Source organism: Haemaphysalis longicornis, unplaced genomic scaffold (genome assembly GCF_048455015.1).
Source record: "Haemaphysalis longicornis isolate Haplotype H1 unplaced genomic scaffold, Haemaphysalis longicornis Haplotype H1 scaffold_10, whole genome shotgun sequence".
Taxonomy (NCBI): domain Eukaryota; kingdom Metazoa; phylum Arthropoda; class Arachnida; order Ixodida; family Ixodidae; genus Haemaphysalis; species Haemaphysalis longicornis.
In genome coordinates, this window is record NW_027526204.1 from 14,454,438 (window position 1) to 14,473,336 (window position 18,899).

The 18,899-nt window shown below is 49.1% G+C and overlaps 1 protein-coding gene across 1 annotated transcript in view; it reads right to left on the minus strand.

Moving 5' to 3' along the window:
• The window catches only part of LOC144157617 (chymotrypsinogen B-like), a 44,288-nt gene that overhangs the window by 23,567 nt on the left and 1,822 nt on the right, over positions 1-18,899 (minus strand). Inside the window, exon 2 of the mRNA XM_077688445.1 lies at positions 8,939-9,120. Within this exon, the coding sequence (XP_077544571.1) occupies positions 8,939-9,120 (182 nt within the window). The remainder of the gene's footprint in view (positions 1-8,938; positions 9,121-18,899) is intronic.

Consider the following 18,899-nt stretch of genomic DNA (forward strand, 5'->3'; position numbering starts at 1 on the left):
AAGGAGAACAGAACTTTTTTTGCTTTGTTTCTTTAAATCACCTTGGTTATGCGCATACCATATAGGAGTTTCCAATTTTAGGATGGCTTGCAACTTTTCATTTTATTTATTTCGAAATGAAATCAGTGTGCCTTTTCTTTAATAGCACTGTTTCGCGCACGTGCAAATCCAATGACTTGTATGTAAGCATGCTACTAGCTCGCTGTCTCTTCTTTTTTAAACAGTTTTGTTACTAATAGTTGATAGAACGTGATCTCTGAACCAGGCAGGCCGAAATACGGCGCAAATAATAATAGGGAATAATTTACTTATAATCTATAGCTTTTAGTGGGGCCTCAGACCACGTTTGTCAAAGTCACTTGAAAAACTACTCTGACCACTATTTGGAGTTAATTACCTCGACCGCCTGACCAAAGAAAGAAGCCGAACGTCAACAATCCTGTTGAAACTTTGATAACATTCTTATTAGTGTTAAGCTGCATTTTCTTTTTCTAGTTCACGCTAATCTTCAATACTGTATGATTTCCAAACAAACCATCCCGCCAGCCCTTCTTGAAGATACAGTGCTATACGTGGCAACGTAAAATGTAACTAAAAGTACATACAGTAGAACGTCTTTGACAGGTTTTAAATACCGCAGGGAAAGGTACTACCCGGGATCATACGCTTGTATGATCCGTCGCTCAGAAAAAAAGCACTCTAGAGACGAACATGAGCATTTATTAGCCTTTCCCCCTTGTACTTGTCTGTCAACGTCAGCTGGCGCATGCTGCGGCCCTTTGAGAGCAAGAGCTCCTTTGCCAAAAATTGCAGGCTTTTGTCCGCACTGGGATTGTCCTTCGCGCGAAACTGATGCCGCACAGCTTCTAAGACCACCACCGCCTGAACATATGTTACGTACCCAGACGCCACCTCTTCCTCCCCGTCGTGCCCGCCATCTTCTCTGAGGCTCCGTTTAGTGCCGGTGCTGCTTCCTGGCGTGATTCCGCCACGATTCCTGCCAAGGTTAGTATTTCGCAAGTTGGGACGTCGTCGTCAATGGCCAGAAACACCTCGAACGCGAACTCTGCCCCGTTGTACCGCAGTTCGTTGTCCATGTCGTCGGCGCCATTCACGCATGGCATATCCACGCCGCTCAGGCTGTGGTCGGCCTCGTCAGCTTGTGACAGAAGTCGAAAACCAGAGGTTTTGCACCCAAGTTACTTTGGCACGCCCAGCACTGCGGGAAAGCCGCCACGGTGACCCAGGCGGTCCGAACGCCGCTCTGAGCCAGCTTATTGCGCCGGGCGAGCTCAGGCTTGGTCCACACGCACCTAACCACGTTTTTTCTTCACCCTAAAGTGTATCATCCGGTCGTAGTTGGATAAATGTCTTTAGATTTCGAAAGTGCTTACCGGGAAATCGTGTTATTCAGGAGCGTAGTAACCGGGAAAGTAACACCATAATAACGCTAAGGGGTATTATTAGTATTCACAGCTGGGAGCATAGTAAACGGAAAATCGTAAGAACCGGGAACGTATCAAAGGGGTTCTACTTTCCATTCTCTACATCCTTCCAAGTGGCGTTGCTTGAGTGCAGCAATTTTTTTGTTTTCTTTTGAGCGGGCAGGCAAGAAATAGCTGTCCTAGAAGAAGTTGGTGCCGCTAGAGAAAAGGCCTAAGTAATTATCATGCATTCGGCTCTAAAAAAGCAGTGTTTTACTCATATATTTCCTGGTTTTTTTTCCCTTTCACTCATGGTGCTGGCGAAATTTCACACTTAGGGTGCTGGAAGATACGGGTACTTAAATGTATAATGCTGCATCTACGCTGGATACAGTTGGGGCTGAAGGGCACTCCTTTCATGTTCCTTATAGTAATGGTGAAATTCGCCACTCCAGTGGGGTGTAAAATAAACAAATTTCAAAATGCAAATCTGTACACATACTTGTTCTTCCTTGCTGTAGTTGGCTAGCCCCACATGGAGTGCAGGGCCAGTGTAGCTTTATAGAATCGAGCACACCTTTACGCTAGAACCTATTAGAAAATTGTTGATATAAAACAAAATTTCCTGGCTTGATATTTAAAGAATCCCCCTTACCACAACTTGCAATGTCATTTTCACAATGTATTTAGGGTTGTGCTTGGTATACACCAGTAGCCTGTGTGTTTGACATTTCGGCGCGCGTCAAAGATCCCACGGTGGACAAAATTAATCCAGAGACCTGCACTACGGCTCGCCTCATCGCCTGTGTATCGTCGGCGTGTTAAACTCCCACCATCAATCAGTATACACTAGTAAAACATTTCGAATATATTTTAAACTGCATTTTCTGTGCATTTAAAATGATTACTAGCAGAATCTCTGCCTATATAAAATGTGGACTTCCATTCAATTTAACATATATTGAATATATATTCTCGCTGCACTGCTAATGTATTTGCACGGCACGTGTGGACTCACTTCTAACGTATTTAAAATGCACATGAAGTGTGGAAGAAATAAAAATAAGTAAATACAAAGTTAATAAGTGTAATTAATGCATTCAAAATACATGAAAATTTTTTTTCAACGTTTATTGAAATGTAGACAAAAACACCCGGGGGTCTCTTGCTAGTGCATCAGACCCCCTTAGGGGTACCGATAAGTTAAGGTTCACGACGGGTATGGGTGGGAAATAGCAAGGGAAAAATAGTGGGTCGGGATATAAAACGCAGGAGAGTGTCCCACACTGCCTTCGCTAAATTAGGCGGGTAGGACGGACGCAGGAGATCATTTAAGGAATGTGGTCGTAAGTTAGCGGGAAGGGTGTCTAGGAGAACCTGTCTTTCAGTTTGAAATTGAGGGCATGTCGAAATATTGTGTTCAGTGGTGTCTGGAATTTAGCAGGGGATACACATGCCTTGATTAGGTGACGAATGAAAAAACCGTTATCGTTTTGCAGGGGAAAGGTTGGTAAGTGTCATTAGCTGTCTGAGGCGGACTTGTTGAGAGCGAGAATAGGACTTGGGAATGGGAGTGTGGTTGACCAGGGAGGCGGTACGGCTTTTTTGCCCTAAGTCGCTCAATCCCGGACGTCCACCAATGCACCAGAACAAATTTGTAACAAGGAAGGTCGGTCCTACAAAAGGAAGGTCGGTCCTTCAAAAGTAAGGCAGGCTTTACCTTCAAAAGGAAGGTCGCTCCAAAGTAAGTGTTGTGCTCTTCTCCTGTACAGTAGACCTCTCGATAAACGGAACTTCAAGGGACCGGAAAAATTAGTTCCGCTTAACAGAAGTTTTGTTTACTGAGAGAGATGTTCTAAGGTGCAAATTTATGTGCGTACAAATTCTAAGGGCATTTCATGGAACTCTAACCACTAAAACGTGACTGTAGCTGATAGTTTTCAGAAAGCAAGAAAACTACAAGAAGCGTAGGCACAGCATTCACAAAGTTGATTTGGCCACAATGAGTCGCTGTGCACTACAAAATACGTGAATTATTTTTGTTTGAGTCCTTGCAACTGCATCTTCACGGAGGCTAGAGGTCTCAACTTCGCGAGTGCTTACGAGCCACCGAATTTAGAAGACGGCAACGTGGTAATGAAGGACGAATAGCACGACGACGGTACGAACGAGGCGACAGGAGGTGAGCCCTGTAGCCTCGGCGTCTAGAATCGAGACCGAAAGACTGGAACAAGAACTGCTATGTTGCATTTGTTGCGCTAACACGGGTACTCACTTACGAGACGAGGCTTACGAGGCCAACAAGGCTAAAAAAAGCATAGAGGAAAAAAAAAAAAAAAACAAGGACGAAACAGCCGGAACCGTAAAAAGCTGATTCTCATGCCAGTGGATTTCACAAGAGGTTCCACGTCTGGTTCCATTTACACGGTGATGCGGAAATTTTAGTTCCGATTACCGAGAGTTTTTTTACGTTATCTGTATACAAAACCAACCAAATTCCAGGCAACTGTTCTGTTTACGCGGCAATTCCGTTTAAGCGATTTCCGTTTATCGAGATTCTAGTGTATTCTTGACATTGTGGCCTTAAATCGAAGTCGAGAAGAAGGTTTATTTAGGTTGGTAAAAGCTTTTCGGCAGTGTGTACCAGCGTACTTCTTAAAAATGAGAATAGCGTGTTTTTGTTTAGTTGCGTCTGGTTTAGTTGCGTCAAACCATCCGCGAATGGTTTAGTTGCGTCAAAAACTGCCCTCAACTTGTGATGAGGCGAGATGAGAACGAAGTGTCGACATTTTGCCTGAGGCACCGGAATGGCGATCAGGTGGGAGACGTAAAAGTAACGTAAAGTCTTTTTTGTTTTGTTGATAGCTTTTACATTTCTCAATTGCACTGAATAGCGGTATCGACTGCTGGCACTTGGAAGCAACATCGAAACAAATGGCCAGGAATGCCATCTGTGCTAAGCGAAAGACGACAAGGTCCGCTCGTAGTGCTAAGAAAACCACATATAAACTACAAGAACAATTCAGAAAATACGAACGACTACTCAGACAAATGACTGTAGCAAATTTTATCATGCCTCATTGATTAAGGCTGCGCCTCTAGTATTATAAAAGGGACACTAAATGCTGGATGAAATTTGTTTAACTGAAACATCAAACGTTTCTAAACTCTCTCGGCTTTTGTTCGGTGAGCAACGATGGGTTATTTGCTGAGAAGTAAGCAAACACAGCTTGCATTTCTCTCACCCGATTCCCTTTAATTTTTTTGTGTCGGGGCCACTCCGTCACAAACTATAGGAGCGAAGAACCGGCAGCACCGGTGCGGTCTTCAACACTGGCAGAGGTAGCTTTTACGTCTCCGACCAATGGCGGACTACGGCTTGTCTCCCTGGCGCAATGAGAAACGCTTCAAATGTGCAAGCGGCCGGTGTGCCGGCCTACTCCGTATTCCCACACCCCATCCAGCTGGCGGCCAGTGAAGCCTCGTTTGAAGCAACAAGCACCGTGCCGAACATCAAGTGCAGCGTCCCGGGATTCTGGCTGGCGCCTTCCGGAAGGCGCCTTCATTTCGCCTCGTCTGGCGATCACAGCCATCTCATATTGTCTTATCACGGGCGGCGCGAACCGAGCGTGCAATAAACACTCTTCGCGGCAGCCGTGTTGGCAGTCGTTGTAGCCTGCGCTCCTCCTGGCTCAAACACAAGTGCAGAGCGACGCACACTTTACGGATTATCAAACGATTATCAAGACTAACAGGCTGATCTGTCAGCTAACCACTCGAAGTAAGTTAATTTCACCGGCGATTATGTTCGGACCAGGCGCGCATTACGGATGACAATATTAGATGCAACGCATCTCTTTAACTCGCCTTGTCCCGCGTCGCTGTCGCGGCGTAGTCCGCATCCCTCCCCCATTCTCCTCGCCGCGGCAGCTCCGCGCTCCGCCGCTCTCACCGCAGCGCCATCTGTGCGTCAGCGCGGTCAGCGCGCAGCTTGAGCTCGGCTGCCGTCGCTCCCGTCGCCATGCCAGCTGTGCGTTAGCGCGCAGCTTGCGCTCGGTTAAAAATTTACACCATCTTCCCGCGAGGGGAACCATGGGGTAGATGCGACGCATCGGGGGTGAATATTCTGCGTAAATAGGATACACAACAACAGCAATCCACACGCTGACATCGCTAACATAACGGAAACGCAACGGCAACCCGCGATGCGTTGCATCTACCCCATGGTTCCCCTGGCGGGAAGATGGTGTAATTTTTTTAAAATAAGGAGTTACTAGCTTCTCCTCCGGTTCTTACCCCGCGTGCGGAGAACGGGAGATCGGAGGTGCAGGCGGCTTGCTTAACCACCCGCAGTGCACCTTGTTCCTTTTGCTGATTCTAATGAAGGCACCTTAGCTTCTTCCTGCCAGGTACATCGCTTGCAGAATCTCTGGTGCTCATCGTCGGAGATTATGACTTCGCCAATTGCGCACCAATGCTTTTCGATAAGGAAACTGAAAGCATGAGGGCTGACTGAATAGCGAGGCCAGCAGCCTGCCTCACATTGTATAAAATAATTTTTTCTGCGTTTTTTAGATATTTGCCTTTATTTCACGCGCTCAAACTCATAGAAACTGTTTGTTTTCGGAAAAGATCTATAGATGCTTCTCCAATAAGCTCTCGCCCTTCACCACTTTTGTGACGTCACGAATCGTAGCACCCAAAAGCGCTAGGGCATCGTCCCCTGTTTTCACATTTCTAGCGTTTTATGCATGCTTAAGAAACCGATAGTTGCGAGAATGATGTATTTAGATTCACGGCCCCGCAATCCATCGAGACAGGAGAACTTGCTTCCACCCTTTAGTGTCCTTTTATTGTGTGAGCTAGGCCATGGTTTGAATGAAGATCGAATGGGAGAAAATAGTGCTTGAGAATTTAAAGGTTTAATAATAGAGAAAAAGTGAGGTTACAGTGGATCAGGACAGAGGAGCACGGGAAGAAAACATCTGACGCGGTGCATCGGCGTGGGGTGACTCTCGGGCCAACAGCACAAACACGTAAGACAGAGAGAGAGAATGAACATAAACACCCGCGTTGCGTCTGGGGTCTCCATGTTCTCGGGCACAAACACACCCGAGTCAGGGGCGCGTTCGTGCTCTTGAAAAACTCAGGTCCTCGCGGCGCGGCCGTGGCCGTAAATTGCGGTCGTTCTGCGCGTCTTCGGGCGGCAGCTCCGGTGTTGTTGAGAGGCTAAGGGCTCCCCGTGGCCGACCGTTCCCGTTTTTCGGCGAAGAGAGAGAGAGAGAGATGAAACTTTATTAGGCAGCTCAAGTCCGAGCCGCGGAGTTATCAGTCCACGGAGGAGATTTCTGCCAAGCGTCGGAGCGAGCTGACAATTGGCATATACTGGTGCATAATAAATCGCGTTCAGATTTTCATATACACCATTTACTGTAGCACAGACATTTCTCGGGTCACTAAATTTTGCTTAGTTGTTGATGACCGTAAACAACTTCTTTACTAGAACATCTTTACTGCCTCTGTTTCTTCCCTTTCGTTTCTTCTTTTGGCGCGCATAACTTGTACGGGTGTCTCCTCTGCTGCACAGTGTTTGCGTCTCTTCGTTTTCGTCTCTTCGGGCGTCTACCTCCTTCCCTATTCTCCCTCTTCCCCCACCAGCGACCGTCGGTCCTCCCCCTCCTAAAAAGAATTTACCCTAATCATTACCTTTTACGGCATAAATGGCGTCAGCAAGCGGACTGCCTCACCCGACAGTTCCCCTAAAGTAAGCTTTTCCGCGGCTGGTGCACCCCTGTTACACGTGCGATCGCGTTCTGGTGTGACGGTGCACGTAGTGCTTTACAACTTTTACGTTCCAAAATTATTCTTTAAAAAATTTTTAAAGCGTGCACGTCAGCTCCTCAGAGCTCTCTATCCCTGGCCTGTCACCCCTCCATCTTCCACAATGACAGGGACAACTACCATAATTTTGCAGCGTAAGCCACACTGGCCGAGTTTGAGCAGTTTCGCGTAGACCCTGAAGGGCCGTGCTGCGGAAGCGCGAGGAGCAATTGATGGGATTGGATTGGATTAAATTGGATTGTATTGGATCCAATTGGAGTAAGGGTGTGCAGAGAATTGGATCTGCGCATTGGCCGGTCTGCGCATTCCAGAGGGGTGACGTCATTGCCGCGGCAGACGCACTGGCGCCGGCGTGTGCCTAGCTGTGCACCTCCGTTGCGCAGAAGCCAAGTCGCCAAGTCTGACGCTGCGCCGGAGCCGCTTGATAGCCGTTTCGCGTGGCTCCTGGAGAGCGGTGCTGCGCATGCGTGAGGAGCAGTGACTGGACTTGACTGGACCGGATTGGATTGGATTAGACTGGATTGGATTGGATTGCTGAACCTTACCTCACGCTACGTATATCCTGGCATAGCCGAGCTAAGCCACTGCTAATTTTTTGTTCCACCGCTGATAACGTGCTGAGATAGCACAGCCGACAGGGCATTGGGCTGATGTGTGTACGAGATTTCGGCGCACGTAAAAGAAGCCCAGGTGGTCAAAATTAATACGGAGCCCTCCACTACGGCGCGCCTCATCGCCTGCGTTGCGTCGGCGCGCTAAACCCTACAATCCATCAATCATTGGGCTGATACTATGACGACTTGGGTTCAGATCAGTAGTGGTTTGAGCCTAAGTTAGTATCCGCCGGTGATCACGTAACGTCTAGTTGGAACTTGGCCCGCAACAAGGACCGGCCCGCGGAGGTGTGCCGACCTGCACTGGTCCCAGTGCGGCTCTCAGTGTTTCGGTCTTTTAGGCACATGACATTAAGAAGCTGTTTTATGGGTAAGGCAAGTGCCCGGCCTTTCTTGGTTGTATACCTGTAGCCTCAAAGTTGATTAAGGATGCTCGCCAGGGCGATGGCATTGCGTACCGTGTATTGAATGTCAGGTGTCTTGGAGGGTGGCCGGCAGTAGACGTTAAATATGAATACATGGACTTGCCAGGTATAGTTCTGACTTCTCAGGGGCAACGCGACTACGAAGAGAGACAACACGTACAGGGGCGATAATAGAATCGTATCCGGCAGGCAGCAAACACACAGATCGTGGAGAAAACTCCGGAGACAGGTCCGAGTCAACAGTCGACGAACGTCACGGGGCAGAGAACGCAGTCGATCAGCGTCTGACACAGCAAATACAAGGCGAACCAAATACAAGACGAACCAACCGATCACAAAACTATTGATATCCGATGGAGACAATAATTTTGTGTTTGATTTACCTTTCATAAATTTAAAATAATTTTCAAACAAGGTACCAACCCGTTTGGGTTTTTTTCAGTGGTAATCCTAACGAAACATACCGATACTCATGTAGAGTCTATTACCAATTATTACCGATTCGAAAGTTTTTAACCATCCTTGGATAGTCCGTCTAGTACTCATGCTAAAACACTGCTGGCATTCATTTCTGGCCGGCGCATATTTTCGAACAATGAAGTACTAAACCACTGCAAACAAGGAAAAGTCTTGCCTCGTAAGGTCTTTCCGCGATGCTGATCTGGGCAATCCAGGGCCAGAACCGTTCAGAATGATGGATGGCCTCCCTGTCCCACCAGAAATACCCATCGGTCCTTCTTCCCCCTCTTGGCTTCTCCTGCACTTTGTAGTTGGGGTAGCGTATGTATTCGCTCGTAGTGCCGCAGGCATCGTTTACTGCACACAAGAGAGTTAAAGAAGTATTATGAGGTGGAGAGAGTTACTAGCATTGAGAGGAATTTTGTTGTTCAGGCCTATATGAGTATTTACCTGAAGGACTTAGCAAATAAGAGGTTCGCAATAAAAGAGATGTCCCTGTTACTCTCTATAACAGCATAATATGGCTTTAACTGTTTGTTAAACACAACACATGCCTCGAATTAGAATGCCTTCTTTTAATTATAATTCCACAGTTTTGATTTAGGGACAAACCATGAAGCTTCCGCGCCAAGTGTGTGCTTTAAATTGTCACTATAAACTGCGATACAAGCACCGTTCCTTGAATGCGAAAGAGTTTCATACTAATAAATGCTAGAGGTAAACTTGGAGCTTGTGTCTAGGCGAGCCGTGCTTGACCAGGGGTGCCTTCATGTACAGGGTAGAACATTCCATTTGTCCTTGGTATGGCTCATGAAAAGCCTAAAAGATTGTCTCAGGCTGTAAAAACCGCATGCAACAAAATTGTAAACATTCAATTGTACGAAATAAATCATTCTTATTTAATATTTTATTAAAATACAAAATGTACACGGACGGTCACAGGATGTCCGAGGAGCTTCCATTCATGAGAGACGCGTTTGGACGGCTTCTTCAAACTTGCCAGATGAGCGCAAGCTCAAAAGTTCAGCTTCTCTTGGCCAGCTTGTCTTTGTCCAGCTTAGCTTCAAACTATCCAATTTTTTCGTAGCGATACATCTGACCATGCCAGTGGCTTAACTTTCCAACGGCCATACGTCAGTGAATATCATTAGTAAGGCAGATCAGCTTATTCCTTCAGAACTGCGCGTATAAAAAGCAAAACCGACAAACACTCCCTCAACATCGTTACAGGCGTGCGCGGCAACGTCGTCCGCGGCAATCTGCTCTCATTTTCCCTCTCTTTTTCGTCTGAGTCTGTGCCGTAGCCATGCAGTTATGGGGTGCTGCCTGCTCCGGAAGCAACCATCATCCAGTATCCGTAAGAGGCTACACTAGAAAGGTTGAACCATGCTAGGAAGGCTGTTAGAGACACAAACAGCACTCCCTCACCAGACAACTACCTGGCCACCCAGATGTAGCAGATGGTCGCCACCTCCAATGACTGACCAACTCAACGCTCGGCCCTGTTACCAATCAGACCACCGCTGTGCTTTAGGCTTCATAAACAGCTTTTGTGCTTTGGGCTGAGCAACCAATACGCGCGCCTTTCGCAAGAGCGCATCTGTATCGGTGACTCGGGCTGTGTCGGTTACTCGGGGACTCAAGAAGCCGCAATGTGCCTGGGATAGGCCGGATCGCGGGCGCCTCTCTATCTGCGTTATTCAAAGTTCGGTGGCGGCTGACGCGGCAGGCAGACTTGTCCGAAGGACACGGACGCCGTTGCGGCGACCTTCTCTCTCCCCTCTCTCGGACTCAGCGTGCTGCACTACTACTGACATATCACGAACTCTGAAAAGCTTGTTTGACCATTAGCGCTTTGGGTAAAAATACGAGCCCCAAGCTCCGAAGTACAGTCATGTGTGAGCAGAGAATTAATGCTGCCACTCTGCTCGAGTTCTGTAACCCCGCCCTTCAGGGCATTGTTCTGGTGTTGCTTCCGCTCATTTCTCGTTATGCACTAAACCAGCTAAGCTTGACTTCGGCTTCTTGTCGTCATCTTCAACGCAGGAACATCTGCTGGCCGCTCAACCACAACGCTACCTCGTATGCTGGAGGCGGCGGAACTCGGCTAGGGTACGACTTCCCGAATGCAACAGCTGGTTGGCAGCGGTCGGATGGCAACTCCGTAAAACCTGGAACAAGCAGTGCGACATCCAACACCACGGACGTCAAGGCGGCTTCGGAATTAGCAGAATTCACGGCGGTTAATGGTGACTGCGGGACCTTTCCTCACTCACTGTTGGAGACTAGCGGGCGACGAAGAAGAAGAGACCGTGCGCTCAGGTGGAGCGTGCACTACTATCATTATCATTGTACATAAGTAAGTCATCGCCATTAAAGAGACGTTCGAACTGGGCTCCCACGGCTTCGTTTCCTGGCGGCGCACCCGCAACGAGGTGGCCGATCCGCAACACTGAGTTTTGCCAGGCTTCGGAGGATAGCTGGCAGTGCGTGGGTTATTAGCACAAAACAATTTTGGTGCAGGGGGAAAGCCGTACTATAGACCGGCCATGAAACTGAAGGCGCTGAATTACCGCAGTTGTTGGCGCTTGCAAAAGAGCTTTGCTTGGATGGTTGGGACGCGCTGCGTAAGCCAGAGCTGATGCAGGCTATACTCGCTGTTGAGGCTGACGCTGACGAGCTGTCAGAGGGTATTGACCTTATCGATGAACGGGAGACCGCTATGCATCAGTTTGCAGAGGCAGAACGCGAGGAGAAAAAACGAGAGCTTGAGCGAGAGCGTTGAATAAGGAGCGATAACAGGATCTCCAAAGACAGAAACAGGAATGCGAGGAAAAAAAGCGAGAACAGCAGCTCGGAAGGCAGAAAAGAGACGAGAGGATTAGCTCCTACTCCAGCGAGAAAAGCGACAGCATGAGCTGGAAATGAAGCGTCTAGAAATGGAGGCGTCTCTATCTGGGCGTGAGAGTGGCAGCAGCGTCCACTCGGCGGTAACTCAGCGAACTACGTTGCGAATGAGTGACCTATCACGAAACTACCAGGTAGGAGAAGACGTTATTTTTAGTCAATTTCAAGCATACGTGCGAAAAGGCTCAGTTTAGCCGAAACAAATGGCTGCGAAAGCTGCTTACGCTTTTGTCAGGTGAGGCATCCGACGTGATGGCCCGCTTGCTGAAGGGGGAGGCGGAGAACTACGAGAATGTGAAGTCGAGCCTCCTGCGTAAGTACAGGCTGTCGGCAGAGACGTTTCGCCAGACGTTCCTTGAAGCCGAGAAAGCTAAGGGCGAGTAATACTCGGTGTTCCCCTATAAGCTAAGGCTTACATGGAATAGTGGCTCACAAAGACAAATGCTTTCGGAGAGCGTGACAAGCTAGTTGAATGCTCCGGTCTCGAACACTTTTCGAACTCAAAAAAGGGCAAGTTTGTCTTGCCGGTAATAGACCATAGTGAGGACCACGTTAAATGTCTGGACTCGTTCATACACGAGCTCGTGGTGAATGGTAAACCATGCCGAGTTCTTTGCGTCACCGCGGCGAGGGTAGACATGGTTTACCCTCCGTATGTTGAACCGGATCAGCTGACAGGACAATGTGCTTGGGTGAAACAGGCCGCAGCAACGCGGATTCTGTGCTCCTGCCGTTTCTAAAGTCAGCATCCGAGGTCACTTTGGTCAACTTGTCACGAAGGCCCACATCTTCTTACGGTATACAGGTACATATTCTTGAAGAGCTCTCATCAGCTGTTATGCGACAAGGGGTACGAATTCCAAAAAAAATTACGCTCACCTCCCCTCACGGGAACCCTGGTGTGATGCGACGCTGAGGGGGGTTCAAGCGCAAGCGGAGAGCAACCGTCGACCGAAAGGCCGCTGGAGAGCGACACACCGGTTATATGCGCAGCGCGCCCGAAGGAGAGGAGACCGCGGAGAGAGAGAGTACTGCACATGCGCAGCACCGCGCGCAGCGCCGCCCACCGGCGGAGTGAGAGCGCGCTGGGCCGCACACCCGGAGATGTTGAGAGAGAGTGTTTGCTCTCACCTAGGCACGCGCTGGTGCCAGTGCGTCTGCCGCGGCGATGACGCAACACAATCCAACACAATCCACTTTAATCCAATCAAATCCAAATCCAATCCAATCGAAGCCAATGCAATCCAATCCAATGCCCGTCGCGAGTGAGTGTTCGCTATCGGAGAGGAGAGGGGATGCGCGGAGGAGAGTGCGGACGCCGCCGACGACGGACGCACGCAGGAAGAACAGGGCCGCCGACAAGAGATGCTCTCAGCGTCGCATCTAAAACTGCAGAGGAAGAATTCAGCTGAGCTCGCTGCGAAGGGCTCAAGTAAGGAGAGTATCGCCACCTCTGGGAGGAACGCGGAGACCGAGAAAGCTAGCTAAGATAGCGCATTTCCGGAGGCTCTCGACCGAGGGCAACGTAAGTCCACTGTGAGCGGAGATGTGTTAGCGTTGTGTTCGGAGTGCTCAGGTTCACGGGAGGCCTTGAAAACGGCTGCCGACCCGGACGCGCGCAGCTCACGAACTAACGACGTTCCCCAGGACACTAATGAACCGTGACGCTGCCGAAAGGAGGCAACGCGAGTCCGTTAAAACGATGTTTCTCCAGACGCGAGTTAAGGACCGAGCGACACTGTGGCAGCTCCGCCATCGAGACGGAACAGTTTTCACGGGGAAGCTGAGCGTAACAACGACGCCGCTACTGAGCTAGTCGTTAGCGTTCTACCACCAATTTGATGCTCGATGTCGAACAACGGCCAGCCGAGCTCGTAGTGATTCCAGTGGCGCTTGGGGTTGAGTTGTCTCCTGCGACCGGGTAGCCCTGACAACCGGAAACAAGAAAGTAAACACATATCTCTTTGAAAAGACATTTACACTCACGCGATATGTTACCCTTTCAAGTTTGTGTCCTTTGCTAAAGTACTGCTGGGCATAAGTATAACTATTGTAGTTAGTTAATTGCGTAATTTTATTGCAACTAAAAGCCTAGTAGAGATTCAGTTTGGATTTGTCTTCGCACTTTCCGGCGATACGGTTGTGGTTTCTTGTGTTGTTCTGTCACTTTCTTGACAAACCCAGAGACGCTCTTAGGGAGCCACTAATCGTCCAGTGAACGACCCGGTGAAGCTGCAGCACGGGGTCGTACAACCCAGGCCTGGTGTTGAAAATCGGCCGAGCACTTCAATTCGAGAGCATCCGACCGGAAAATGGTTGAAGACCCTTATCCATCGGGATATCGGAACCCCGGCGGAGAAGCTGTTACGAATCACCGCGCCGCTGTGGTGCAGGCTCCGTGCAGTGCTTTTGCGCTTTGTAGCGGAACCACCACTAGGCGCGCCTCCGCGTGGGCACCTCTGTGTCGGTGACTAAGGCTTCAGCGGCAGCCAACGGACCCGAACAAACCGCAACATGCCTGGGAAAGGCCGGATCGAGGGCGCCCCTCTGTCTGCGCGATCCAAACTTCCGCGGTGGCCGACTCGGCGCGCAGAGACTTGTGCGAAGAACACTGGCGCCGTTGCGGACACCTCCTCTCTCCCCCCTCTTGGACTCAACTCACACCACTACTACTGACTGCTAATGAACTCTGGAACGAGTATTGTGTGTGTGTGTACTTCTCACGCCGAACAGGCTCCGATTTCCGCCTCCGGCGCCGGGCCTGACTAAAGCTGACGAGCGCTGGCTCTTACGGCTATACACTAACACGGTAGTGTGCCCGGCAATACTTAAGCACTTCAATCCGGCCTTCTCCGGGGAATGCCCACACTGTGATCATCCGTTTGCGGATACTTTTCACACGGTGTGGGCATGCCCATCCAACCCGGCGGTCCCCCCAATCACGTCCCCTTCCCCCCCTACCCGTAAGAGTTGGGAGGCTGCCCTGCTCGGCTGCTCGACCTTGGAGGGCCAACGAGCCCTCGTGGCCAGGGCGCGCGCTGCCGCGGGAGCCACAGGGGTCCCGGACTAGGGACTCCTCCTAGAGTTTGTACAGGGTCGGCCCTTAAGGCCGCCCCTATCTCTCACTTGTATATAGTCTCAATAAATGTTTTTCACCACCATCACGCCGTGCGCAAACATCAGGCGGAACGCTTGTTTGACCGTTAGCGCTTTGGGTGTAAATACACGCTTCAAGCGCCGAAGTGCATTCTTGTTGCAGCAGCGAATCAATGTTGTTAGTCTGCTCGAGTCCTGTACTGTAACGTCACCCGTCAGGGCATTGTTTTGGTGTTGCTTCGGCTCATCTTTCGCCATACAGTAAACCAGTTAGGCTTGACTTCGGAGTCTTGTCATCTTCAAGGCGGGCGGCTCGACCACCACGCTACCTCGCATGCTGGAGGTGACAGAGCTCGGCTCGGGTACCCCTTCCCGAATGCAACTTCCTCAGCCCCAGCAGATGTAGAGCACCTGTCCGCGGCGGTTGTCAGTACTGCGGTAGAGCAGAGGGTGATATGATAGGCCCGGACAGGCCGCATTCGAACTTGTCTGTTACAACGTTCAACGCACACACTCTATATAGGGAGGGGAGGTTAGCTGTAGTGCTACAGGAGCTCTCGGACATTAAGCTGAATATTATAGCGTCAGGAGAAGTTTGAACGGCAGGAGAAGGCTTCATGAAGCTCCCTAGCGGGCATATTCTGTAATTAAGGTGACCCCAAGAGGAGAAAGAACACGGGGTGTGATTTGCAATCCACAGAGAAATACCCGGAAACGTAGAGGTGATTTGCAGCCCTAGTGAGAGAGCCGCGGCTGTTGTGATGAAGCTAAAAAAGCGATACAGGTTGCACATAGTGCATGCCTCTGCGCCAACAACCAGTTATGATGACGAAACCACAGACAGCTTCTCAAAAAACGTCGAATCAGCACTGAAGAAGGCAACAACGCAGTTCACGATTGTGATGGAAGACTGAAACGCAAAGGTAGTCAACAAGCAAAAGGGGGAAAGGTCAGTGGAAACTTCCGAATAGACAATCGCAACAGTCGAGGAGATCCACGGCTAGGATTTGCAGGGAGAAACAACCTGAGAAACAACCTTCTTCAAGGAAAGACTAGGAAATGGACACAAAAAAGTCCTGATGGTACAGAAAAAAACGACATTGACTCCATTTTAAGTGACAACCCAGGTATCATGAAGGACGTAGAGGTGCAAAGTAAGATTCGGAGCAGCGATCATAGGATGGTTAGATGAAAGCTAAGGCGGAATCTCAAAAGAGAAAGAATGAAACTCGTGCAAACTAAGAAAGCCTGCATTGAGTCAGTCAGAGCCAGATAGCAGGAGTTCAACATAACTCTTCAAAACAAAATTCGCGCTTCTGAATGAGCAGAACGAGGTCTGTGTAGAAGAGCTTAATCACAACCCATACTTGGCACTCAGAAAATCTTCGGTAGCTGTGAAAGAAGTAACATGTATTCAACAAACTGGAAAATAACTAAGAAAATGAAGGAACTAATTTCCAAGCGTAAGAACATGAAACTGTCAAATACAACTGATTGGATTGAATTACCCGAGCTTTCAAAACTGATTAACAGAAGGGAAATTCGTGCTTACAGCATGGCAGTGATTGAGGAAACGCTGCAAATATGGAGAAGCTTTAAAGCAACTATGGGAACGCTAACCATCGGTCAATACAGGATGTACAAACTCAGAGGTGAGCAGGGCAACATTACGCGCAGCTTCCACGAGACAATAAATGTAGCAGAATGATTATTCACCAGGCTGTATGCAAGCTACGTAAGAACAGGGAAAACTACTGCGAGTACAAGGTCAACTTGCGATGTCCCAATAGAAACTAATTAAGAATTTGTAAAGGCTCTCAAAGTCATAAAAATAGGAAACACTGCAGGCGACTACGGCATAGCCATGGATCTTTCGAAGGATTGAGGAGATATTGTACTGGAAATACTTCGTATACTATTTCCGGAATGCTTGAAGACTCAAAAAGGTTCCATAGCCTATAAAGATGCCCAAATGGTTCTGATTCATACGAAGGGAGATCCCAAGGACCTAAGGAATCGCAGACCCATCATCCTACTTTCACTTGTTCACAAGCTTTTAACCAAAGCTACAGTTAGCCGCATATTCGGCAGCCTGGATACCCAACAACCAGAAAGCAGGCTGGGTTCGTGGAATGGCTACTCAACCATGGATCACATCCATGTCGTCAATCAAGGGATAGAAAATTCCGCGAGTACACTAAACCCTTTGGCATGGCATTTATTGGAGTGGACCTGACTATGCTGAAGGTAATGATGATGGTGATGTATATAGGACATGATATTTTCACGAAGCCGGAGACGAGGCAGTTTCCTTGGAAAACATTTTTTGGAGGGAACTTGTGCTCCCCTAACAACTAGCAGAATACACAGGAGGTGAAGCAGCAGGCCACAAAGTGACGTGTGCAGGCGAGCGTCGGCGAGTCGAACACCGCGGCGTCTGCCCTGCGCGGATTTATTTTGGGCAGGAGTTCTTCTCGAACCGTCTATTTCATCCACTGTAGATCAAAGAAGATTATTCTAGACTGTTTACCTCATTTCGAAACCATATCCTTATCAAGAGATAACACGTGCGGCATAAAAATAAAGAATGGAACACGGGCTTTACTTGACACACGGATAACCCAGATAACACAGCCCGGCGCAGCTGATCGGCAAAAACAAAACATAAACAAACCCAATGCATGGTTCGTGGCCTTACCCCCAACCCCCCACCCCTTTAAGAGTGGATCGACACGATGCTAAAATGAAAGGCAGTCCGAACAAACAACAAAAAAGTCTGTGTAGTCAGGTTTTAGGCGAAGCACGTGGACGACTTCGGGCAGCGTGCGTCGTCGTGATGTTCCGGAATCACCACCGGGATCACCTCGTCAGTAAGTTGGCCAACACATCGTAGAATCTGGTAGAGTCGGAAATACCTTCGCAGAAGCTTCTCTCTGAGTCCGCGTGGTCGGATGGGAGACCAAACCCACACACGATCCCTTGGGTGGTACTCGGCGTCTCGGCGTCAGAGGTTCTAGCGCCCGGCATCCACCAGCTGCTGGTCCGTTGTACGAACTCGAGCGAGCTGGCCGGCATCCTCCGCGCGCTGAAGGTATCCTTGGACGTCGGGGTTTAGGTCATCGTCTTCTACATGCGGGAGCATGGCGTCAAGCATCGTAGTCAACCGTCTCCCATAGACAAGCTCGAACCGCGTCATCTGCGTAGTTTCCTGGATACCCGTGTTGTACGCAAATGTGAAATACGGGAGCACTTCGTCCCAAGTCTTATGTTCAACGTTGACGCACATTGACCGCATATCCGCAATTGTCTTGTTCAGACTTTCCGTTAGTCTGTTCGTATGGGGGTGGTACGCCGACATTCTTCGGGGATCTGTGTTGCTCTCCAGGCTTGCAGGCTTGCACGTTGGCTTACGCCACCTGAGGATGTGCCCTCGTCGTCGTTGCCGTCAACCGGCGCGCCAGGGGTCTGCCGCGCCGAAGACGATGATTTCGAATCTGCCAAGCCATCCCTTCACAATCCACATGTGGAGACTGCCACCAGAGAAGCTGTCGAAGATGTGGAAGCCTATCGAGGCAAGGACACGATATAAGAAGATTTGCCCCCGCAGCTGTGCTGTCGGAAGAAAACGACGAAAGGGAAGACGGTGATTGCTACTGAATAAAGCACTGTACATACTTTAATGGTCATTGCTTTAGAGTGCCGTCTAAAACGTCTTTTCCCTGTCCAGTGTTCCGCTGTCTGGGTGAGGAGAAAGTATGTCAACTTCCAGCTCTGCTGTTTTTCCAGCCACGCGCCAGCATTGTAATCTTGGCCAATTTTTTTTCGTATCCTCTCGGATTACCTGTCACCTGCCGTGCAAGATTACTCATTCATTGCTCAGGTTCCTTGCTTTGTTGTCACGTTACTTTTACTTTTCTGCGCCTCAGTATCTAGGCTTCTGATAGGCCGTTACACTCACTGCAGACAAACAGGCTGCTTTTCCCTATGAAGTGGACTATCTCGTAATGTCACGTCAGAAGAACACACACTGATGGGTACAAAAATAAAACGAGAAGGAACTATGAAGAATCAGTCGCGAGTCTGATTTTGAAAATATTCCTCCCCTTTGTGCCCAGCGTTCGTATATTATGCTG